At 42.8% G+C, this 25,820-nt stretch overlaps 3 protein-coding genes across 12 annotated transcripts in view; 2 read left to right on the top strand and 1 right to left on the bottom strand.

The window, feature by feature from the left end:
• Nucleotide 1: 1 nt before the first annotated feature.
• Nucleotides 2-16,618, top strand: uhrf1bp1 (UHRF1 binding protein 1). The gene is made up of 21 exons (XM_035158870.2): nt 2-261; nt 2,411-2,573; nt 4,466-4,504; nt 4,742-4,833; nt 4,932-5,121; nt 5,400-5,540; nt 5,652-5,822; nt 6,582-6,762; nt 6,956-7,039; nt 7,638-7,808; nt 8,362-8,480; nt 9,511-9,646; nt 9,901-10,094; nt 10,197-11,383; nt 11,506-11,687; nt 11,764-11,903; nt 12,032-12,182; nt 12,607-12,866; nt 13,162-13,270; nt 13,367-13,431; nt 13,889-16,618. The coding sequence occupies exons 1-21, from the start codon at nt 218-220 to the stop codon at nt 14,003-14,005; spliced, it is 3,936 nt and encodes a 1,311-aa protein (XP_035014761.1). The 5' UTR covers nt 2-217; the 3' UTR covers nt 14,006-16,618.
• Nucleotides 16,619-16,623: 5 nt separating this feature from the next.
• Nucleotides 16,624-19,657, bottom strand: taf11 (TAF11 RNA polymerase II, TATA box binding protein (TBP)-associated factor). Its single transcript, XM_035158872.2, has 6 exons — nt 19,369-19,657; nt 18,989-19,163; nt 18,170-18,297; nt 17,971-18,058; nt 17,626-17,722; nt 16,624-17,494 (listed from the first exon to the last, which is right to left on the bottom strand). The coding sequence occupies exons 2-6, from the start codon at nt 19,145-19,147 to the stop codon at nt 17,364-17,366; spliced, it is 603 nt and encodes a 200-aa protein (XP_035014763.1). The 5' UTR covers nt 19,148-19,163; nt 19,369-19,657; the 3' UTR covers nt 16,624-17,363.
• Nucleotides 19,658-20,303: 646 nt separating this feature from the next.
• The window catches only part of LOC118110559 (ankyrin repeat and SAM domain-containing protein 1A), a 63,575-nt gene continuing 58,058 nt past the window's right edge, over nt 20,304-25,820 (top strand). For 4 of the 10 annotated variants that reach the window (XM_035158432.2, XM_035158433.2, XM_035158434.2 and 1 more), the window contains exon 1: nt 20,304-20,865. In XM_035158432.2, coding sequence (XP_035014323.1) covers nt 20,687-20,865 — 179 coding nt within the window. In that variant the 5' untranslated portion in view covers nt 20,304-20,686. The remainder of the gene's footprint in view (nt 20,866-25,820) is intronic. The other 6 variants (XM_035158437.2, XM_035158439.2, XM_035158436.2 and 3 more) reach the window with 2 other exon arrangements.

Raw genomic sequence — 25,820 nt, forward strand, 5'->3', positions numbered from 1 at the left:
GAGAGAGAGAGAAAAAGAAAGAAAGAAAATGTGTGTGTGTGTTTTTTGTGCATGCGTCCGGTGTTTAGCAGTGTAGCTGTGCAGCAGCAGCAGCAGCAGCAGTTAGCAGAAGATGCTCACAGTTAGCTCCCTGCTCAGAATGGAGGCTCCCACCGGCTGGTACGTGTTTGTTTAACCGGGAGAACCGCTGCTCAGTGCGACACGGACCCGAGGAGAAATGGCCGGAATCATCAAAAAGCAAATCCTGAAACATTTGTCCCGGTAAGTGTCCGGCTCGTCTGCGCGTTAGCCTGTTAGCTCGGCTGCAGGATGGGTCCAGCGTCAGTGAATGTAACTCAGATAACTGTGTCTGTCATTTGCACCGATTCACAAACTGTGGAGCTGAACACGAGGGGAACAAGAGGAGGTTTGACAGAGACAGTGAAGACAGACAATCATCTCAGCACACCATCACTTTACCAACTGTGTGTGTGTGTGTGTGTGTGTGTGGTTAACAATAATATAATAATAAGATTAAAGCGTCTGTATTCTGCGTTAAAATGTGCTTTAGAAAGCTGCTATAATAGATTAAATGATCCCCAATGATTCCTCTGCCTTTACCCAACTGTCTACTTATATATCTTAGTGGTTCAGGGCCCTAAATATCATTATGATTATTTAATTGCTGTACTTGAAGTAGCATTCATTCTCATGTATGTCTGTGGACACATTAAAGGGATAGTTAACCCCAAAATGAAAATCCACTCATTATCTACTCGGCACTATGCCGATGGAGGGGTGGGTGAAATGTTTGAGTCCACAAAACACTTTTGGAGTTTCTGGGGTAAACAGTGTAGCAGCCAAATCCAATACAATTGAAGTAATTGGTGACCACTTCTTCAAATGTAAACAGAAAGACCTGTGGTGTCATCAAGTGTCCGTCAGCCCAGACATTCATATTCGACTTGAAATTAGGTCATTTACATAATGTTTTTAACCTAAATGTCCTCTGATATCCTCCTTCACGCTTGGATCTATTTCCTTTTTTAGTTTTTATTGAGGCAGAATGTGTTGTGTTTTTTTCTGTCGCTCTCAGTTTAGCACAGCTCACAGTGAACTAATGTAATTTGGGTGAAATGTGTTTAAAAGGCCCCTCGTAGCCCGGCTGGACGGGGGTAAAGGCTAAAGTTGATCTCGAGTGTGAACAGTATGTGTTAAATCAGAGGTTTTCTATTCGAGTGATGGTTATTTTCCTTCTTGTTGTCGCTGTCACTGAATGATCAAAACTATTATTTGCACCACATAGGACACAGCATCTCCATTAATGGGCAATAATAAAGTTCACAGCCACTGTATGTTTTGCCCTAAACATACAGATGGAGCGTTATATTTACACACAGTGAACTACTGAGGGTTGTTGGGTTTAAATTGAATCGACACTTAAAGGCTGATCCTTTTGTGTTAATTGTTTTATATTGCAATCATTAAACTAAACATTTGTGCATTTGCAGGATACTATCACAATGGTTTCTTTTCTTACCTAAAGAAGCTGTGGAATTTCATCCTTTCTTAAACCATGTTAATCTCAGCAATTAGCCTATTTAAGAAATAATAGAAACGCTAGTCTTTGTTCCAATGTTTAGTTCTTAATCATGCACACAACACAAATCACTTCTTTACACTCTTATCTGCCGATCTGGCACTTGTTTGAAAACGGAATAAGTCGTACGGTTGAGTCAAAGCTGTTTTGTATGTTCAGACATGTCAACGTGCTTTTATACCTCGATGGGGGGGGAGTTAATATGAAACGTTAGTTTTAGGAAAGCAGTTGATCAGGTTGTGTTGAGCCGTTATTCTTGTGCTGAGTAGCTTTTGAACGGCTTGTCAGGTATATCAGGTGCAGCGAGGTGTTGGGACAAACAGTGTTAACAGCTGTAACAAAGTTCAATCAATTTTCACGTCTTCAAGCTGTGAGCCACACTCAAGGTTTCTGTGGCTTTTTCAGCACCATTTCTTGGTGGATTTCCAAAATGTCACATGGATTCGTCAGAACAGTTTTCGATCATGTGATGTATGCAAAATAAAAAATACGTGACAAATCAATTTGCTCCGATTGCTCCTATATTCACCCTGCATTGGGCTGTAGGGTGTTGGAGCTCCCTATGTTAGCCTTCTTAACCTAGTTGAGGAGTGCGGCTGCGTGGGTTTTACTCAAGCAAAGGAGGCTGCTACGGTTTCTCAGGATGACTCATTCAGATGCACTGCTTCATCTTAGTCAAGCTGCATAATTCATTTTTATCTTCCAGGTCATTAGTGACGTATGCTGGTGTTTCCCTGATAGAAGTTACACTGAACCTCTCCAGATCCAGCCTGTGTGTTTTCGCCTCTAACACAATTAGCTTTAACATATTTATCTGGTTCCTTTCCTCAGGTTCACCAAGAATCTGTCCCCGGACAAGATCAACCTGAGCACGTTGAAGGGGGAGGGGCAGCTGTCCAACCTTGAACTCGATGAGGAGGTTCTGCAGAACATGCTTGACCTGCCGACCTGGCTGGCTGTCACACGGGTCTACTGCAACAAAGCCGCCATCAGGGTACGTTCCTGACCCGTCAAACCTGATTGTGTGGCTGGTCTGACGAGTGAAGCTTTCTCCCTTTTCTATTGAAACACCAGGGCTGCTGCAGAAATGCTGCACCAATTATGTAAATTTGACTCTTGTCTCCTTGTTGATTCTCATACTAATCAAAGGTTTCCTGTTTATTAACGCCAAAGAGGTGCTTTTGAAAGTGTGTAGAGTCACTGAGCAAATAAGCAGTGGCAGTGCCACAATCGCTGGAGGCACCGCAGAGAGGAGGTTGTGATCTCCCAGACCAGCGCTGCTTGTTGATAATGGAGAGCATGTCGTGATTCAGAGGGACACATCAGGCCAGAGGCTAAAGTGATCCTGAGATATACTGGCTGCTGCTGTACATTGAGCTGTAAGGAGCTGCTTTGTGCTCTCAAATAATCCCCAAAACATGACATTTAAAAGTAGCTTTAAAGTAGTCCGTCCAATATTACACACAGGTATTTCATATGTTTGTGTGTATGTATGTATGTATCTTAGTTTGTTTTATGTTTGCAGCTGTTCTGTATTTTATTGACTAAATAAACCCAAAGCTATTTTATAGCTTTCTTTTATAGCATTCATTTTATCTGTCTCCACACCAGTGACAGTTGGAGGTTTTATATCCGTCCATCTGTCCGTCCCACTCACTCTTGAAAACACAATATCTCAGGAATTCGCTTTGGGCGCAAGGATGAGGGTCTCTGTGATTTCATAAAACGCCTTTTGGCCTTTTGAACGTGACCTGGCGTTGAGGGAATATCTTCAAATTGAGCTCAAAGGAATTACCAGAGAGAATTTCATGACTTCTGGCACAAACTCAGGGATGACTGATAGGAATTGGTGGTCAAATGTCAAGGTCGCTGCGACCTCAGACACTAAAGGTCTCTACATCCATTTTAGGAGTCCGGATAGACCTGAATGTGAAGTGTAACTTGATTGGTTGGTGGAGACATACAACCATGATGTAGTAATTTCAGTTCAACCCAATAATGAGGTTTGTGGTGTTGCAACCAGTCAACAGAGTGACTCCTGTTTCAAAACCTCTCCTTCACAATTTCATGTTTTTCTTTTACTATTTCTTTAGAAATGCTTCAGGCTTACTTCTCTAAAAAAGCTTTAATTTGAAACTTGAACTGTGATATTAGTTTATACAAACACTCTTTTGTTTTAAGGCTCCCAGAGATAAAGACTGTTTAATGGATTGCAATGCCTCTTTGCTGGCAACAGCCGTGGCACAACGCATTATGTTTTCGTGTTGGCTGATCCTCCTTTATTTTTGGGCCATAACTCAGGGTTCAATGCACTTATTAGGAGAAAAAAATCGGACTAATGTGTAAAAGGACATTATAATGATATATAATATCCAAAAGGTCACAGGTCACATTCACTGTGAGATCATAATGTTCTGCACAGACACTTGAACGGCCATTATTCAGCAACATAATCCATAGTAGGGGAGATAGTTACTGTATATGGTGAACGGAGGCATACGACTGCCATTTGGTAATTCCAGTTAATGGGTGGGTCAATTTACCTATTTACAAATGTCATGTCATAAAAACTCATTTTTTAATATTTGTTAACCTTGTTTGATCCCAAACATTATGAACCTTATTATCCTTTTCCTTTTTTTTTATTTTTTCTAATCATAAAATCACACATTATTTCTCTAACTTCCTGTGTTGGGCCTGTGCTGCTGAACAAACAGCAGCACAGGCAGTTTGGCAGAAATGAAGGTTATTGTTGTTGCCCCTGCTTCATGTTGTGGGAGCTTGAGTGTCACTGTGCCCTTGTGCTCGGTGAATGACAAACAGTGCAGAATGCTGTGGCAAGTGTTCGTGACTGACGCTCTTGACCCTGCTGTCCTTTCTTTTCAGATACAATGGACGAAGTTGAAAACAAGCCCTATCTGCCTGGTAAAGAACAGCTCTATTTTTGTCCCTCTGCAGAATTCCTCCACATTTCTTCAACACTAAGCTTCCCCTGTGTTTTAATCCAAAATAAGCAAACTGTGGCATGACTCCAGCAGTGCCCTTTACAGATATTCTACTGTTATACTGCACCATAGGCTGCTTATCATCGGTAAATATTAGGCCATCTCTATGTACCCTATCTCAGTGGTATGCTGTGTATTGGTTTCCTCTCGTGTGCAGTTCTTGGATAAGGTCGAGGTGGAGATGAGGACGTGTGAAGAGCCTCGTCCACCCAACGGCCCCTCTCCTATCGCTATCACAGCAGGCCAGAGGTCAGTCTACGCATCTAACGATGAATCCTGAACCACATCACATGTCATGTAACACGGTAAACTGTGCCTTCGCTCATCTTAATATTCTGCATTCACAGCGAGTACGGCTTCGCTGAGAAAGTGGTGGAGGGCATGTCTGTTAGAATCAACTCCATCACCATCAAGGTGCAGGCTCGGGCCTTCCACGCCTCCTTTGAGCTCTGGCAGCTACAAGGCAACAGCCTCAACCCCACATGGCAGCGCAGTGACCTCCGCTACACCCGCGTCACCGACCCAAAGAGAGGAGAGGTACACTTTCATTAACCCACTACATACAATCTTCTACCACAGAAAACATAAGTGCCCTGCTTGGACTTTATTAGCTGGAGGGACAATGTTAAGATGAGCAACCTTTCAGAATGAGATCTTCTAATCCACTTAGAGGGAATTGCTTTTTATTTCTCTGTTTGTCTAAAAACAGATCTTACCCTTACCACACCAGTAGCAATAATTCCATATAAATGTTGGAAATTAGTGCTTTTTTTGTTTTGATCGTTTTCAATTTAGATTTGATTTGTTTCCATTAGGTTTTGACATTCAAAGAAATCAACTGGCAGAGTCTACGAATCGAGGCGGATGCCATTGAGAGTGATGACCAGGACCTCGGCAGCACCCCGTTACGTCTCATCACCAACCAGGGACGCATTCGCATCGCTCTGAAACGCAAAGTACGACTGTGTTTCTACTGTTCATGGGATTGGTTAGATATCACATGTGTAAAGTCATCCCAATTACAAATGATTTGTCCCAACTGTTGAATTCTTCATTGTTCTATCCAGATAAAGGACTGTAATGTGTTGGCGTCCAAGCTGCTCTTCATTTTGGACGACCTGCTGTGGGTGCTGACCGACTCTCAGCTCAAAGCGATCATTCATTACGCCAAATCTCTCAGCGAGGCCATGGAGAAGTCGGCCCAGCAGAGGAAGAGCATGACCGCTGAATCCCTGCAGGTACCGCCTCCTTCCTGCTCACTGATGATTGGTTAAAAAAATATACATTGAGAAGTTTAAACTACACATACTTCATTTGTTTTAAAGGATAATCTTGGCCAAGGTCAGGATTAAAACATCTAAGCTTGATTCAGTCATACATTTCAATGGATTTGATGTTTGACAATGAAATGAATGTTTTCAGACAAACATCGATTTAACTTTAAGTATAAAGCTGCCAGGAACCTGAATGCAAGAAAATGGACACAGATAACAACAACAAACAAAAACAATTAAAATAGATTTACAAATATTACAGTTCGAGGTTTGTTAAAATAAAAGAAGTTCCACTATTTTCATTTAGAAATGTTACATAAATATAATTATAATACAGTAAACAAAACAAAAACATTTATTTAAAGTGTTATTATATCAACTCATTTTTATGTATTTTTAATAAAAAAGTTACTCTCCACACATGAAGAAAATTACTGTGTTAAAGCCTCGCATCAGCACTTTCAGCTGATTTTGATCTTGTCTATGCATAATATAAAAATAAAGTTGTTACTATAAATAGAACATACTCAGCGCATCCACCAATACAACGTCAGACTCCAGATTGGTTTGCAGTTATGCATTCATTCAGTTTCCTCTTACAAGGACACTGAGAAAGACTCTGACACTGAGCTTTCTGTAGAAGGGAATTTGTATTGCGAGAAACTTTTTCCTAATTTTGTTGGTTGATCATTCTGAGATGTTTTCCTTCCCTCTGTGGTTCAGACGTCTCCTCCATCTCCTGGCCTCCACAGCTTGTGGACGGAGCCCCCGCCTGCTCCGACCGGCACCCCCAACAACATGAGTCAATACTTTGATCTCTACGATGTTAAGGAGTCTTCGTACCACACATTCATATCCCGCTTGGACTTACACATATGCAACGATAGTTCTTCAATGGATGAAGGTTTGTTGGGAAGAACTCATCATGTGCTAAAAGCATCAGCTATTGAAATTCTCTTGTAACTCCAGTATCTTTCTGCTGCTCTGTATGGGTGTAAAGCCAAGATCGTACTCTCAAAATAACCCTTAAATTTGAGTAAATTGCTAAGTATTTCATGTGATGGTGTTTTTAACGGCTGTAATGTGATATTGCACAGATGAGCCTCCTCCGGGTTTGCAGGGTGCGATGCAGCTGACCTTCAGGAAGCTGGGTTTTGATTACTATCCCATCCACAGACCTGGTGAGTGGGATGACTGCGACCATATTTTAACTGCCGCTTTCCCTGAGGCTTTGCACTTGTCCGACCGAAAACCACAGCGTCCAGTTAAGAGTGACTGTTAGGAGGATTACTATTCAAGCAGACTAATGGCCTGAGAGAGTGTGCCCAGTGCCATTAGTCTTTGTGGAATTCCTGAAGTGTAGAATGTAGATCAGCCTCCAAGCCCTTATGGTCAATTAAACAAAGTTTTAAAAAAGCTTTTATTTTATATAACAGGCTTTCGAATATGAAAATAGGAAACTGTAACACAAATTACACAATTCATATTCTGTATCTGCACGTTTGGATAATGGGGTTTGAAAACTATTATGGCTCCTTTGATTTTCCACATTTTACTGGGTTGTAGACTTGCAACAAGAGATCTGTTTAAGTTTTAAATAGTTAAAGACCTCATCTAGGTAAAGCATGACTTTCCACGTGTGAGTCCTAAATTGCCATTTTGATTTGTTTGTTTCATATATTTTGTTCCAATACATTCTTTAAACAATTTGCAGACTGAAGCAAGTAATAATTGCTGATTGCTGAATCATAGTTGCTTTTTGATATTTCTCTAATCCAGCTGATGGGTGTCGACACTGGGAGCGTCACAGTGGAGCCATGGAGGCTCAGGCCCAGTGGGCTAGGAAACTGCTGCAGGAGTACCACAGGAGAGTAGAGGCCTCCGGGCTCCCAGGGCCACACACTGAGGGGCCCCGGCCAACCAAGGACTGTCCTGCAAAGCCAGGCCAAGGTAGGAGTGAATGTAAAGGTTTGAATTTTCATAAAAAAAAATCAGTTTCTTTCCTAAAGAAAACAGATACAATGACATAAGAAATAATGGTTTGATTACAGTTCAAACTTAAAATCCACTTTCTAAAAGTTTGGTTGGAGATGGATCTGTTGCCATGGTTAATCTCTGAAACACTAATTGCAAATTGCTATGACACCCTATATATCAACAAATACATCTCCATGGCAACTGAGCAAACTCCATCTGCTGATGAAGACTGAGTGATGTGATTGTAAAGGAAGTGGACTCAAAATCGTGATTATTTTGAATCTTCGTAGCTACAGTCAAATGGCAGAAAAACAACTGAGATGCTGTAAACATCACTTTATCAATGAGAACTGGTGCACAGTGGTGATGGTAACACTACGACATACAAACCTACATATGGTTCTATAAGAATAACATTTTTATGAGGAGGCAAAAATCCTTATCTGTATAAAAATCTGTGTTTTCTGTTTTGCTTGTGCGGAAGCGAGTTATTTAAAGTGTTTACTCTCCTGTGTAAACACGTTAGATGGACAGTCTGACAAAGACCAGACGACCCCCAGGAGCACTGCTCCGACCGGGTCATCACTGAAGAGGCTGCGGTCGAGCTGCGTGGTGGTCAGGGTGGATGACGTGGACATTCACCAGGCAAGCTTTTATCATCAGCTGATTTAATTTACCTGCTCTGACAGAAGCTTTACTCTCCAATTAAAAGGTGGTTATCTGCTGTGGATCATAGCACAGAGAACAGAGCAGCAACTCCTGTAGAATTATATCTTAAAGAATTAACTCAGAAAATGATATCCCCAGATGTGACCACCAGGTCCCCACTGTGGATTACAATAATGACTATAGATTACATGAGTGGATGTTGAAAATAGTTCTGTGACAATAACACTAAATATACTGCAGATATTAGTCTCCATTCAAAAATGTTAAAATCACTTCACACAGTTGCCTTGGACATTTTGAAGATGGAAAGAGAGGGACAGTCTGCTCTTCCTCAGATTCTCATGTGCTTCAGTGTGATCATCTCTTGCATTTGATTCAAATTGGAATAGACAGTGTCAGATTATCAGCCTTGGAGGCATCTGCATGACAGACTTTGCGGAACAGCCATTCAGTTTGTTTGAACAGGAGCTGATTTGACATATTAATGGGATGATGTGTAAATATTTGGCATCAAATTATCCTTGCAAGTACAGACTGCTTCTTGGTGTTGCTTTACTAAAGACCACAGAATTCAATATGAAATTCCTGAAGTTTTAAGCAAAATTACTCCTGTATTCTCAGTGAGAACACAATAACACCATGAATGTCACTTCACCTGCTGTTTCGTCTTTCATCCAAGATGGAGAAACCCCCCTTCTATTCAAATTACACTCTCGGGCACATTTTGCATTTCACACTTTTTTTTTATCACAAAAGAACGAGATTGCTTTCTGGGTTATTTTCAGTTAAAAACAGTTGTAGTTCCTCATTTGTTAGAACGAGAGACACTTTCTGTATGTAAATTCTGTATGTGTGGACACCACCCCCACCTTAAGACAGGAAGTCACTGATATGCAGACTCAGGTGTTTTAGCTCTGTTCACAGTTTACTTTTGTTGAGTAATTGATTGATTGTGTCTCCCACATTGAGTGATATTTCCACCACTGTCTCTATCCTCAACCTGCAGGTGTCTACAAGGGGCCGTCAGAACAAGAAGACCCAGTCTTTATTGTCCTGTAACCGTAAAGCTTTGCCAGACTGCGTACCAGCAATTCATCTGCAGTTCACTGAGTACTACTTTCCTGACAACCCAAGTCTCTCAGGTACCAACTTATCTTTTAGTTTATCGTTAAGTTAAGATAAATGTGTCAGTTTTACTCACATTCTTTTGTATGGTGTTGTATTTCAAAGCGGATGTGTGCTTCTGCTTTGCTACATTCACACGACAGAAGGTTTTCGTCACCACCAACATATTTTTCTTGGATATGTTAAAGAATTTTTACTTTGTGTTAGTTATAATTGATGATGTAAGAATTCTCCCCCCATCAACATCTCCTGCCTTCTTCCTTTCTTCCAGTGCCCACCTCGAACCTGTATGCCCAGTTGAATGGCCTGCAGCTGTGTGTGGACCCAGCCAGCGTGCTGTGGATCAATCTGTTTTCCAGGGGTCTGCTGCACACGCTGGACCAGGTCAAAGCTTTCTACCATTTGCAAGACAGTAGCAAGGCTGAAGAGCATCTGGACGTCCGCATGGATACAGCTCAGCTTAAGGTGAATACACAATGGTTTGTAGTATATGTTTGTGATTTTGTTTTTGTATTTGTTTCATTAATTGTTCATCTTTAAAAGTAATGTCGTTTTTTTGTTTTATAGTTGATCATTCCCTTGGATTCCTCCATACTGGACCATCCAGAGCGTCCACAGTCTCTATGCATTACTGTTCCCCAGATGGCTCTCAGCAACAGTCGCCTCTGCCCCCATGGCTCTAGAGCTGACCTCCACACCATCTATGACAAGTTTGCCAGCTGCTCTTTCTTCCAACCCACGTCACCCTGCTCTTACCCCAGAGACCTTAGTGCCTTCCACCCCATCCCCTCGTCCTTCCTCCATCACTCCCAAGAGACGGAGCCTCAACCTCTAGAGGGAAAGCAGTTACGATCCCAGGACGTCTGGTCCCTCAGTCTGTCCCGTGTAACCCTGGGTTTTGATGGAGCTCGGCGATTCCCCAAAGGCCGGACCCAGCCCTTTGTCGAGCCCTTTGCCGTGTCCGTGTGGATCTGTCAGCCTGCTGCCTTTAAAAGCGCTTCATCGTCTTCCTCCTCCAGTCCCAGCAGAGCCCACCAGCCTTCTCCAGAACAGGAACCGGCTTCACTTGCCTCCATCCACTTCCTGGTTCACACTAACACTCCAGTGAAATTGTGGCTCAACCACTACCAGTATGTAGCACTGCTGAGAATGAAGGATTCCATGGCTCGGTTGGGGGCCGAGCTGGGCCGGGATCTGCGAGATGTTAAACAGGCACGTGGCCAGAAGACAAACAACCCTGCTTCTGTTTGCGTTGCCCTTCTGGTGGACTCGGCAGAACTAGGTCTCCTGCTGCCACCAGTCAGCTCAGAGCCAGAGGAAGAGGTCCCCCACACTCCAGAGACAGACAGCATGACAGACTCTGATATTTCCCCGATTCATCACTCGGCAGAGGGGGTCCTGGAGGACGGTGGGTTGGAAAATGGCATCTCCTCTGCGTTTGATCAGGATGAACACGTGGAGGAGGCGTGTGAGGCTGTGGAGGAGGGGCCGGAGCAGGGCGGTTTGTCAACACAAGTGGACAATGCTGTCCTCTCACCCCCCCTGTCACCTGGACACTCCCCTGCCCTCTCCCGCGTGCCGTCCAGCTTTAGCCTGGAAGGAGAGCTGTCAAGCGCCATTAACGTCACCAAGGATGCGACTAAAGATGCCATCAGTGCCTCGCTGGACCTGACAAAAGGGGCGTTTTCAATAACAAAAGATGCATTTAGCATCCTGAGTCGTGGCTCGGGGATGAGCAAACTGTTCAGTCAAAAGTAAGTGCCAATGCTCTCCTGCTGGGCTGTTGGTGACAACAATACGATTGTTTGTGTGCCTGGACCCCTGCTGTGCACTACATGCTTTCTCTGGCTGTCCCTTAACGACTGTGTTTTCATAGGGAACAGGTCCAGCGTTCAGAAGAGTCCTCCCCCTCGTTGGCTGCCGGCCTGCGTCACCAACCAATGAAGCAGTCTCCTTCCCAGCATTCCTTCGATAGTGCTATCTTGGAGGGCAGCCTACCTGATGAGAATCATGTGGATAGTGACGTCAGCGACAATTTTGTTATTCTCATGGACTCAGGTATTTGAAAGTTTCCATAACAAATTCTCTGAATACCTCAGGTGACACCTACTACAGCTTTATATTTTGTTTCCAGAGTCAGGTGTGGAGTCCATGCGACCCAACAACACTCCACTAGGCAGCCGGGGAAGCCCCGCCCCAGGGACAGAGGGAGGTTCATCAGCTGACCTCAGCAGCTCCCTGTCCCAAAGTACTGAGGACGTGTCCCAGGACATGGTGGGTTACTATTCTAATATAAAGTTCTATACAAATAAAAGATTGGTTGATTATGTGCCTGAACAAATAATATCTCAAAGAATAATTCAAATCAATTAAAGTGTGACTTCATTGTGCTGTGGTTACAGTCTTCGGTGTTGTTACTGATCATGAGTGGAGCAGCATGTACCATGGAAGTAAAGGGAGAAAACCAAGTTGTGGCTGTGGAAGCCCAAAGCCTGAGCCCTGTGCAGATGGGCACCGTCAAGGTGTCTGACGTGCTGACTGGGCTCGTACAAGGTAAACTGGTTATTATAATTTAAAGTCTCTTTCCTATGAGTCCTATGCAACACTCCATATTTTACAGGTGCTAATCATATTCTAAAAAAGCTAATATGTAGATTAGTATTTTGGATAAACTTAAAGAAAAGGGATTAAGAAATAAGATCAATCGACTTCCTTGGCATCCAGAAGTTTAATTTAAGTTTAATTTAAATTCTTTGCAATTTCAAACAAACAAATCATGACAGGTTTAAGGATCGGCACCACTGCTGAGTTGAATAGTATAAACACAAAACTTATAAGCACTCTTTTTCTTCTGTTGTATACATGCCTTCAAATCAAAACATGGTTTCTAACTTGCTAAAAAAAAAGAAAGCCTGCAGTAACTGGTTGCAGTGTAAAGTTTTCACACAAATGTATCTTCTCCTTTTTGTTTCTGCAGCTCCCGGTGGACCAGTCCAGAACCAGGACAGGCGAGGTGGGTCTCCAGTGGTGCGCATGCGAGCAGAAATGGGTCCGTCTGCAGCCCGACACTCTTCCCTGGCTGAGTCTCTGGGGTTCCTGGATGTGAGAGTGCAGGACTGCCAGGCCGAGTTGTTAGCCTCCACAGTGACTAACATCGGGCCTTTCCTCGAAGACGAATTCAGTGTTGATGGCCAACCGATGAAGTTACACATGAGCAACATCACCATCACCATGAAGGTTGGTTCTTGGTCATGTTTGGATTTGGGGTCAAGCAAAGTCAGAATATTTGACACGATTGGATGTCAACATGTTTTTCTCCACTGAACTGAACTGAACGACCTCAACAAATTGTTTAGTTGTTTGTTGTAAACAGAAAGACCTCGCTAAGTGGCTGGTCCTGGTAATTAGAAGTAAATGGAATTTAATCTGTAATCTCTTGGAGTAAAGAGCATGAAGCAGCAATTTGCAGCCAGGCTTGATTTATTTGGAGATATGTGAATTACCAGGATCCCTCGTTCTTTGTTTTTTTTAGGATGACGGCCCTAGAAACTATCCCACAGCCCCTCAACCTGTCCCAGCCACTTTCATCGTGGATCAGCTTCTCCTGGAGCGCAGTGACGATGGCATCATGAGGCTCAAAGGTGGGCAAGAGAAGACACATTATTATTTTTTTGCATATTCACAGACTGATGAACAGAAAGTGATAGTCACGGTTTCTCTTTTGATTGAATCCTTAGCAGGTGCTCCTGTGGCTGGTCCAGACAACACAGACACTTCCTGTGCTGTTCTACAGAAGAGAGAGGTAAGGGAAACCTAAACTAACAAAATACAGCTGTACAAGATTGATCTGAAAAATATACAAAGTAGGACTCAAAACTATTTAGATGGTAAAATATATTTATTTTTATTTATCAAATTTGGCATTTATGATTCTTTTTCAACCACACACAAAAAGATTATGTAAATTTCCTCATCAGAACTTAAAAGTCCTGTCAAACTGAAGTAAAGTTTGACTCATTCAGATTAGTTTCCACTCATGTTTCAGATATAAGTCTTAATTACAGCTGTTAAACTGATCACTGGTCAGCTCTAAGATACACACAGCATATCTCTGTATACAAGCTTGTGTAATGGTATCGTAATGACACCTGTTGCTGTCTGTCAGAATCTGATATCTGCCCTCTTGGCGTGGAGCACGTAGCCAGCGCCCCCATTACCTGCAGCTGAAACTAACCGATTCAATAATCCTGCACTTACAGAGACAGACTCTGGAGTCGCAGCTCTCTGATGCCCAGGCTGTCCTCACCCAGGCCCTCAGTGACAGAGAGCGCCTCCTTCTGGAACTCAGAAAGTATGACCCCGCGTTTACTCTCTGACCCCTGATCAGTGCTGACTGACTGTGATCAGACATATCAGGATGAAGGTCAGGAAACTTGAAGACTCACGTAAAGACATGTCAGGGCATTAGTCATGTTTGAGAAGAAAATGAAAGTTGAGGCTTTGGATCACTTCCCATTCTATTATCATGCTACTCATGAGATATGAAAAGAGCCCTTATAAAAACTACTTAAAGGGGAAGCTAGTGGACTAACTTATAGGTACATTATTGGTACTATATTTCAACTGGGCAGTGTCGATATTCCTCACTGCGTCACTAAACCCAAGTTATTGTGGTTGTTTCATTCACTAATTCATTAGTGTGGACAGTGAACTCAGTGTGTGGTTTCAGTGTTTGTCACAAAGCATGCAAGAGTAAACATCATCCAGCTTTAATCCTCTCCACTTTAATACTAGTGTTACGAAACTGTTGAGTCAGGCACAAGCCAAAACCTCCTCTTCACATGCACTGACACTGCCAGACAGTCATCAGTCGCTCCTTCTGCAAAATACAACACAAGTTACCGTCAAGCATGCTTTGTGAACAGTGCTAATTTACACATAGCACATTTACAGATAGTCATAACGTTAGGCTAAGTGACGTAGAGTTCCTCTGTTTAAGTGTTAAATACGATAGATCCATGTTTTTTCTTTTCTTTTACAAGTATTATAAAATAGGTATTACCTGTTGTTGGAGATGTGATTTAATAGGTAGGGAAATCAAAGCACTTTTTAATTTAATAAGAAAAGAAGGAAGAAGCATAACAACACTGCTTTCATAGAGAGAGGGATGTGTCACAGTGTTGTGTTGTTTTATCACCAGTGGTCACACAAACTTAACAAGTTCTCTCTGTTCTCAGAAAGCAGGTCGACTCATTCCCCAGTGTTGTGTTATTCTCCGAGCTGTGAAAGGTTTATCGTTTTTCTTTTGTACTGTGAAACGGTGCTCGGTGGCAGAATGTCACGCCTTTCGTCCCCCCCCCCGGCTCTGGAGAGCAGGTTGCACGGTACCTTCAGTATTGTAACCGGTTTAGTGTTTTCACTCTCTGCTGCGAGAGGTTTGGTATTTTAGCAAAACCAGACATAGAATACTTGACCCTCTTGAAACGTGTTATTGTAGCTTGCCAGGAAACAAGTCAGACTGCTTGTGTTATTACCTCTGTACACATTGATCATGTTTAGTGATCAGACATGATGAACTTAATGCTCACTGTGTTTGTTGTTTTACATGTGTATTTATTTAGATTTGTCAACGCCTGTGTTTTTGTGCGACCAGATTGACGACGGTGTATTGAAGCCATATCAATCAAAGAAGGTGACATTTTAAAAAGCTACGGTACTGCTTATACTCACATACTGTCTTTTTATGTATGTTATCAAACCCACAACAAAAACGGATATTTCCCAATGTTACACCCTGATCTGATAGTTTATCTATGGGGCCGGTTGCCAGTTCAAATTTGTCACTTTCCTTTATTCGTGCATAAATCTGTTACATGCATCGATTCAAACAATGATTGATTTGTTCATCTGTTCATCAGTGTAACATTGATTTCATGAATTCTTTCTAGAAAATGACCTCATGTCAGTGTCTCATTCTGTACCCTGGAGACCTCTGGTGGCTGTCTCACCACAGCACTGCTCATTCAGAATTCAGTAGTATTTATCTTTTTTTCAATCTGTGGTTGCCTTGCAAGCTATGAATGATATTTTTCCATTCTTAAAGAGGAATGTAAAATATTGAAGCAATAGAAAAGAAAGCTTAGTTTGAACCAAAAACATGACAACGAACAGTAACACTATATGTTTGATGTTGAATTCTTAACATTACTTATATCAAAGAAAATCAATTTACTCGTCTGTCAGGTTTTTAGTGTTTTTCCCCCTCAACTGCATGTGGACTCCTCATCATCTCCTCAGTCTGTGTAACCAGGCAGCAACTCTGCCCTTGAACCTCAGTGTCACTTGTACTTGTGATCTTCTCCTCAGCTCTTGGTGTTTTATGTTTTTGCATGGCCTCAGTAAACAAACATGTGGTGGTGGTACGAAACTGAACGTCCCATTCTGGATGCGACATATGTAGCTGTAGAGTTGCTCACTCCTCTGTCAGGCCTCAGCGATACGTAGCGTCCCTGAGCTGCAGACAAACTGGTGCTCTGATACCTGCTGACTTCCTTTTTGCACTCCAGAGCAGGCCAGGGTTTCCATGACAACTGAACCCTTACCCAGTGTGCCATGAAAAAAGATGAGATGGACGGAGAGGGAAGCAGGACTCACTTCAGGGTGTGTTTCTCTCTCTCTCGGTGCATGTGCTGAAGTGATGTATGTTGTATATGCCTCGTGAATTACTTGCACTTGTGTAGTAACTTCACTGGAAATTGCACTTGTTTTAATGTAAATCACTTCAGAGGACTCCTTGTGATATCTTCCTAAGTGGCGCAGAAGTCGCAGCCCCTGTGGACAGTCTTTTTTTTGGCATTTATGTAGAATTACATTGAATTTTGTATCGTCTTTACCACTTCATCAAGACTAATATAAAACTGGTTCTGTGAACCAACGTATGTGGAACATATTTGAAAAAGGTGACAGAATAAATGAATTGCTGAACACTTCTCAGTTGTGTCTTTGTGATTTAATCGATGACGCAATTCTTTCGATGTACAAAACATGGTCTGTTCAAAGTATCAGTCATTTTACTAGTGTGAGAAGTTTGTGTCACATATTTCCAAATAAAACCTGAACATCTGATTTATTTGTCAACCAATAACAAACTAAGATGATAAATAAATCTGGCAAAAAAGGTTCCATTGTTGTCCCTCATCCAAACCACTTCCTCTCAATAAGGGCACACATACGCAAATGTGATGCAAATATCACAGGTTGAAGTCCACACAACCACGCTGCGACTTGCCTCGCCACAGAAAGCAAATGTATTAGTCGCCTTCTCGCTCTCACAGATTGGAAATAAACAGGAAGGACAAGGTTCACCACTAATGAGATCTCATGTCTCATGTGTCCAAAGTTCACTGAATCATAAAAATAACTACTGCACCAAAACAAAATATTACTTGTTTGAGTATAAAACTGTATTTACAACCATAATACATGAGTAGAATTTTATAAAATTTAAATGTAACATTAAGCTTTGACAACTAGAGTCGATTGGTAGGTTTACTCTTCTGCTTATTCTTCAGTGCTACAGTCAACACTGAGCTGGAGAATGATCAGCCCCTGGTCGGCTGCAGGATCATTGAAATGGTTCCAGGACAGGATTTTGACACGTGATGGCCCAACGTTTTTAAATCACAGCCGATTCTCTGTCTCCATGATCCCCAGACAATGTAAAACTCTGGTGCCTCAGTGAAAGACAATGTTCTTAAACTTGGTGTTGGGAATCTGATCTCTGCTCTTCAACCTCCTCACGGCTTCCCTCATATGTTTGGGCTGAAGAGGTGGTGTTTCTCCCCACTTCTCACAAACATCCAACGCTGCGAGGACAAAGACAAACAACATGACATTAATAATCTTACACGCTGAGAAATGGGCCAAATAAAGTCAGCTTATATAGAAATATTTGAAATTATTTTGTCCTAACATTCTTTGTAAGTCTGCCACTCACCTTCCTCGACAATTTCCCCGGCAAAAACCTTTGAAATACCAGACATGGCGATCACTACGTTCTGAGACACCGATGATCCTGTTATGGACTGGATCAGCTGGGGGGGAAAAGGAAGAAGATATTTAGCTGCTATGAGCAACAATGTGTTGGGTGCCTTTTGACATTTAGAGGAAGAATAGGAGGAAGATGGGAAAAGGGAGGAAGAGGAAATGAGCTTTTCCTGAAGCATTTTGCTCGAATAGACATGAGCAGAGTTATCAACCAGGGTTTGAACTCACAACCTCAGACCCAAATTTCTAATTTCAAAAACTTAAGAACAATTTGTCAGTGTCTCGAACAGCGTACCCTCTTAATAGCGGCCTTGGGGAAGGCCGAGCGCCTGTACATCTCATAGCGATTCAGCTGCTCTTCAGAAAACGACGACACCAGAACCCTTAAAAATACAGGAGGAGCAGAAGGTGATGGTGAAGTTTAGCAAAAAAGACGCTTGTGCAAATTTCAAGAATTGAATAAATTTCTGTTAAGTTAAAATGTTTGATCTTACTGCATCTTCTGTATTTCGTCCTCATCAACCTTGAGACGTTTCTCCTTCTTCTTCTCTGGTTCCACCTTCAGTCTTTTGGAAGCCTGGCCGGAGGATCCTTCCTCCTCATCTTCTCCAGCTGCTGTTTCCTTTACAGAGGAAGATGACATTATTTGTAGCTACTAAAAACAAGGGGATGACTTTTGTAAAACCACCACATACACACAGCCATGGTAATGGTAAAGTATGTTGTTTCATTTTGTATTATTTTATAGAGATTTCCTTTTGGATATAGTATTTTTAAACATTGTGTCCAATTAACCTTTTTAAGTCTGTTGTAGTTTCAAATAAGTAAAGTCAGTAAAGATCATCTGGATTCATCTTCTTAAAAGCTTACATTTCCTTGCAATCATTTTTTGATATCAAATGCACAATGTGAGTTTGATGTTTTTTTTGTTTTTCAACCCAAACTCAGATCAGATAGTCGTTCATTGAAAACGTGTTTTCTTATGGCTGCTTGTACTAAAGCAACATTTAAAATTAAAGATGTTTTCATTGTGTTGAGCTTATTGTGTTGAATGGGATATTAGAGGATTATTGTTTATCTAACTCAGGATATAAAGAATGTTGTCATTTCTATACTTACAATAACAATGTAGTAGTAGTAGTGTTTTGTTATCAGAACCATTCAGGCATCACAACGACACTAGTGTGAACAAATGTCTCTTAGCAGTGGGGGGTGTAAAGCTATTTATTAATACGAGGAAAGGTCCATAGGTTGTTTAATATGAACTCCATCACTTCCTCTGCTGTTGAGAGAAACGAAGCTGCACAACTCACAGCTTTAACATCCTGTTTGGACGGATCCTGCGAGGACGACTCTTTGCTTTCATGCCCAGGTTTTGCTTTTGCATCTTCGGTTTCTTCGGATTTGGGATGATCCTCTGAGGTTTTCCTCAAGGATTTGTCCTCAGTTTTGATTCGTGCAGGGTCCGCCATGATGCAGCTTCCCTATCTGTGCAATAACGACGACATGATGATAAGTCACTGGTTTGACTGGATACGAGTTAAGTTTAACTTCAGTTCCCAGCTCAAGTCTGAGCAAACGGGACATGACATGTTTACAAACTACCAAGGAACAAATACTTTGTGAGCTTGTGTTAATTCTGACATTTATAGAAACACATCTGGATGGAGATGAGTCTAACAGATGCACTTACCTCCTCTGCAGCCAGGCGTCAACAAAGCAGTAGCGACAATTAAGCTAATGGTGTAGCTAAGTTAATGATGAAGCTAAGCTAACGCTAGCTCCGTAATTGACGCGGGTTAGCGAAACACATTCACTTTACCTGCTTTAGCGCATTAAAACATTAACACACATACACGTGACTAGTCTGTGAACACCGCAAATTCCCTACAAGCAAGTCACCAAGTCTGGGAGCATCGGTTGCAACGACAATGCTAACTTTCATTAGCATGTACCCTTCACTTCCGCTTCCGCTTTGTAAGAACTTTATTAACACTTAACAGTAACAACGAGGACTACTTGTGCCAAACCTACAGTCTATGTGCCAAACACGTGAAATATACACACTTAACAAGACATTTACTATATAAATAATAATAATCTAATACAATAATGGTTTGACTACATTTATCTCACACTACATATTGAACTTTTACAGTTTAAAACAGTCATCCCCACTGTTTTCTGTTAATTTTACTCATAAACTGTGAGTTGTCACCTGATAAACGTGATGAAATGTCCCAGTTTACACACATGTGGGAATCTGCCACAGTTTTATCAGCAGAACTGAATTAATTCTTATGCTTTCCCTCATTGTTTACAACCTGTGCACACTTGTTAATTTAGGGACTGTATTTTGAGTTTTTTAAAGAATATATTCAAGCTTCTAGTTTAATAATAATAATAATAATAATAATAATAATAATAATAATAATAATAATAATAATAATAATAATAATAATAATGTAGATGAGTGACTGGTCAAATTAGAATACAAATATAAAAAAGTTTTGAATCGTGGATACTAGGAGTGGTGGTACAATAGATCTTTAACCAACTGGATGGGTGTAGTAGCCTCTGAGTCGCACAGGCACCATTTTGCTTTCACCCATCCAGCTGGTGTGTGCAGCAGCTCGGGCTCGTGCGTGTGCAGGGTCTGGGCTTTGAGCAGCAGAAAGAAGAAAGGGCAGTTTCGAGGAAGTGACGGACGAGGCGCAGCGGACCGGTCAGAGGAAGTTTACTCGATGCTGGTTCCGTGCGGCTGAGCCAAACTTTTACCCCCCCTTCAGCTCCAGCTCCAGCGGCGGCGGAGGCGGCACCGTGGACCGGGACTCGCGGATCCAGCGGCGGCAGCTCCAGCTCCAGCAGCATCCGGGAGGAATAACTTGACATCGGGATCGCAGAGGAATTTCACTCCCGCAACCGACTCCCCCCCCCCTCCTCCCCTTTCCCTTCTCCTTCTCTTCCCCGCGCCTCCTCCGGGGTTTTTCTTCTTCTCTCCGGGATCCGCGATGGGGAAGGAGCAGGAGCTTCTTGAGGCGGCGCGCACGGGCAACCTGGCCGCCGTGGAGAAGCTTTTATCCGGGAAGCGACAGTCAGCGGGCACCGGCGGCGGGTCGTCGGGCATCGGCGGAGGTGGCAACAGCGGCGGCCACGGAGCCTCCTCTCACCCGCTCTCCAGCCTGCTCAGGTAGGCAGAGGCGGGTATACCTGACTGGGAGCCAGTGTCTTCCCAGTCTAATATTACCTGATCATTCACAGCTCATCACATCCTCAATATCAGTGTTGGTTACAGTCATGTTTTTTGCATTTGCCAAACAAACAAATCAAACCAGTGCAGCACCGGAGCAGGGGCATGCTTCTTTGTTAGCTCCCAGGCAGCTGAGTCCCTGCCAGCTTTCACTGAAATGTGCACCGACACCTCAGAAGGCAATTGTGCAATTTAACTAGAGAAACGTGCAATAAAGCAGCCCAGGGTTTCTTCCTTTTAAAAAAAAAAAAACGGGTGCACATGTATTATTAATAGCTTACACACAGTCTAGACCTGAGAGCTCTCAGTGGGGAAGGAGGAGCAGAGATCCAGTTGTACAGGATCTTTACTGTACCCACTCAAAAAAAACCAACATCTATTTACCTCAAAGACCAAAGGCCTTGGTGAGGTTAGCATTTGATGTGGGTTTCACATCCTTCAGAGGACCTACCATGAAGGTTAGAGAGGTTTAGCTGCTCACTTGAGGTTTTCCCTTGTCACCCAGAGGCTGTTTGTCCCGCTAATATCTCCCTATAATTACTAATCTCCATAGAATAAAGCAAAGTACGGTCAACACACAGTATCTGTCGCCTCCTCACATACCACAGTGTACGTAGAGATGCTCAGATTAACATGTGTTGTACTACAGTGAGGAGGCACAACACATAATTGATCTACTGTACCCCAAAATTTGTAAAATGATTTGCTATTGTTATTCTCTGCCCATAAAGAATAATACACTTAAAAGAAATAGTTATGTCATATCGAAAGAGGCATTGGTGAGTCACTAGTCCGTGGTCCTGTGCTGTTTGTGGTAATTTAAGATTGCATCAAATTCTTCACTGTATTAAGAAGATGCAGCTTTGCCAGACCTCCCTCTAATGCACAGTCCTTCTACCTCTGTGCTGCTGCAGGGTTATATGAAATAGTAGTATCGAGTATAATCGATCTGATAAGTTACGAGTTTCATTTTGTCTTGCTGATGTTATCGGAGTTATTGGCTTACCACAACCTAATTGCTGAATTTCCCTGGGCTGTAGAGAGAGAGAGAGAGCATTTGATCCAGTTTTACAATACAGCCTTTACTGAGATAGCCAGTGTGCGATATGCGATGTTAACACCCATCAAAAAAAGGAACAGTGTTATTGTTTAGACAGAGCCTACTCACGTCTGCATTACACATAAAATAGAACTACTGCTATTTTAAATTCATGGTCGGTGAGAGCTGTGTGTCTAAAGCTTCCTTATTTTAGTAACAAGCACATGTAGGTGAACGTCCGGCGTCAATCAAAACATAGTATTGCTGCTGTGGGAGCCGCCGTCACCTGAGGGACGTTGTGACGGCGTGGGCCGAGGTGATGCATCACCGCGTTACTCAGCGCAGATCATTCAATGTATCCGAGGTAATTACATTAAACCCCGTTGTAAATATCCAGAATCCAATTCAGTGATGTTGTGCAGTCGATGCCGGCTCCGTCTTCTGTTCACAGATCTGTGGGTGGACTGAAGAGCCCATTGTGTCATCTGTCTCGGACTTGAGCAATCAATGTGGGGCAATGCTGGCTCGGGGGAAATTATTGGCCAGTCTTTGTTGGAAATGAATTGACTAATGGGTGGTTGTACCTAACTGGCCACGTTGCTTCCGGACACCTGAGTTTAGAGGAAAGACTCAGAATAAAACAAGCTGTGAGATTATTGACCAGAGGAAAGCTCCGGGGATTTGTTGCTATTGTGTGCATTTGATTTAGTTTGCATAATGAAAATGTCAATACACGTTTAAGGGCTTCACAGTGAATGACTACAGTGGCTGTTGGTTGGCGTTTATGTGTGTGTGTGTGTTTTTCCCCTCTTTACCAGAATGTCTCTGGAACTTATTAATCATCCATGTTTGGGAAGTGTAGCCTTGTAATCCTGTCAAAGGAGATTTGATCTGTAGGGACGACAGCTTTCTTCAGCAGATTTTCAGCCGGTGTCGATCATCATGTAGGAACGTTTCTGTTATTTCATTATTCTGTTCGGTGGCCAGAGACAGTCATTGAATTCGACTTTCTCTGCTGCGTTGTTGTGATAGCAGGAAGTTAGATCTTATGTGCGCCACCACAGGTCATACAGATGAATAATCAGACCTAATGGCCGTCATTACCATGCTTTGAAGGCATGTTGTGTGTGTTTCCACTAGTTTGTTAGTGTTCTTGCTCTGGAATGGGCCGCATGTCAAGACTTGTCGTGTTTTTGTAACCAGGCAGTCGTACAGCTCTGCTCTGCGGAATGTCTGCTTTCCCAGGAGGCTGCATCCCGGCGGCTGCCATGGGATCGGCACTGACCCCTGCATGTTTAACACTGTCGCCGCCCCAAACATTTGTTCTCTGGTGCTCCATTAACACCAAAATGAGCTGGGCAGGGCTTCTCTTCAAGTAGGAGGGTTGTGGTCGTGCTTTTATAGTGCCACCGTGCAGTGGTGGTTACAATAGCTTGTAACAATGGTGTGTGGTGTAATTGGTTAGTCCATATTGTGGCATATTACAGGGCTAAGTTGAGGTGTTGTTTACCTCAATATGTCGGCCCCATGACCTGCTTTGATCCCAGAGGTGTACAGGAAGTGCTCTTAAGCAACACTTCCTGGTCCAGGTCGTCCAAACGCAGGCAGCTGCTGCAGTCAGACCGGAGGTAAGACAAGACCCTGGCAGGGAGAGTGCCTGCCCACTGAGGGGAACTTAACAGAGGAATGCACGGGGTTCTGGACAGACGCTCTGAGAGCTTAGCCAGATGAGGGCTCGTCTCCCAGATTCACAGCCGTGTCCTTTGTCCAGCTGACAAAGCGTAGAATGGCGGCTTTTCATATTCATATGAGTCCCTAAAGACCATTATATACGTTTTTTTTAGTTTTACAAAGAAAATTGAGCTGTCATTCGGACCACCTATTTAGAGGAGCCTCATTCAGGCTAATGTTTGCCATCACTATAGCTGAATCAAGTTGGGGTTTCTCAAAATTGCTGCGATGAAGATTTCCTTTTGAATCGAGGTTTCTGTATTATGTTTTTTCTTTTTCTGAATCCTAGGGAGGGAAGAATTTCTCTCAGTGTGATGGCTCGGTTTGCATTTTAAGAGGCTCGGGCACAACTCCAGATCTTTCCGTCCCATTACATCCACCATTTCTGGCTCGTCCCAGGCAAACCCATGCTGTCAGACCGGTGTCAACTGAGGAAATATCTGCTGCATAATAATGAGCACATACTGTCCCTATTAAAAAAAACAGAAACTCCTTGTAGCTTCTTTGTTAATAGGATCTGTGTGCATCAGTGTGAAGGTGCAGAGTGGGACTTGTGATGGTGTGTTTGCGGACGACAGGTTCACAGCAGAAATCTGTCACCCTCTGTCCTTTGCTGTGTTTCCTAGTAGCTATCAGAGTCCATGCCTGCTGTAAGTGCAGCCACAGTGTTAACAAGGCAGTGTCTCTCACTTTTACAGCAATGGCCCGATCCTCAGATCCCCACTAGGTAGCTAAAAGCTAACACGCAGCAGGCCTGGCAGTCACATTTCATCAGTTGTTGACCTCTGAACTGAGAGAAACTGTAGCCGGTTCAACGCAGGAGGGAGCGGTGGAAGCTGGGAAATCTAACACCACTCTGTTAGCATTCCTAGAGCATCTGAGTTTGGGATGCTCTGCTCGGCACGTTATGTTTACGGCCCGTGTTTGTGTAGTCTGAGAAAGCAAGCATGATGCATTCCACATATGTGTCTGTGTGGAGGGAGCATGAACTGACAAATGTAATGTCCATCTTTATTTGAACCTAATGGTGTTGGGCTAAAGATAGTTTTCATCCAAGTGGGTCAGGGGATTCTTGATTAGTTTGCCGAGGTAGTGGTTGCCCTTGAGTTGTCTGAAGTAGAAAATATATCTTGTAGGAAAACCAAGCAATGCTCCCAATTTTAACTATACTATTAAATTATTTTAACAGCCCTATTAATAGTCAAGTGCTTAACAATTAAGGCTCCCTCAGTTACCATAGTTTTCTTGTTTCTCAGAAAGGTTATTCTTTTTAAAGTTCCCATCTCACTGGGCTTCCTGTATTAAAACGAAAAAGAAAGTAGCTCATGTAGGAGCAGGACAGCAACACACAGACATATGTACAGACTCTTCTGTGTGCTTGTGTATGTGAACTCTATTTCACCCCACTGAAATCCTTTATAATAACAAATGGACAAAAAGATAAGGCTGCTGAGCTTGTGGTTTATCTACGTGTGTGGTGTCTGTTTTTTTTTAAACCAACTAATAGGAAGAAAGTACAACATTGACCCCAGACATCAGACCTCCATGTCCCGTGCAGGCCCACATGTGTTTGCAGCCCCCAGACCCAGACACTTCAGTCTGTCTGGCCTCCTGGCTGGCGTCGTCTCCCTTCTCTCCCACTCTGCCTCTCTCAGCAGCCTTGTTGCCCACCTGCTGGGCCCAAGCCCACCTCCACTGCACCTCCAGACTTCAAACACATTGTACGTGGAGCCAGAATAATGGCACTGCCCTCAGTCTGTGCGCTAAGGAAACTACCCAGCCCAGATCTTTTACTTTAAATTTCCCCTTTGCTCTGCTGTTTCTGCAAACCATATAAAAGAGGCAGGCTCTGGGCTGGATTAGCCTTAGCATGACTAAGCAGACTGGCGACAGACGGTGACCAGGAAATGCATCTGTTCTTATATTAACACACACAGAAGTTTTTTGTTTTTGTTTCATAGTCACAAACAAACAACAACTTTAAAAGTTAAATGACCAGTTAAATGATTAATTTGTGAGCAAACAGAGAAATATGTCACTTTCAGTAGTTGTTTGTCAGACTTACTGAATATCAGCTTGTCTTTAAAGCAAAATGCTCAGTGGATGCCTGTGAGACAAAATGAGA

Source organism: Hippoglossus stenolepis, chromosome 6 (genome assembly GCF_022539355.2).
Source record: "Hippoglossus stenolepis isolate QCI-W04-F060 chromosome 6, HSTE1.2, whole genome shotgun sequence".
In the NCBI taxonomy this organism is placed as follows: domain Eukaryota; kingdom Metazoa; phylum Chordata; class Actinopteri; order Pleuronectiformes; family Pleuronectidae; genus Hippoglossus; species Hippoglossus stenolepis.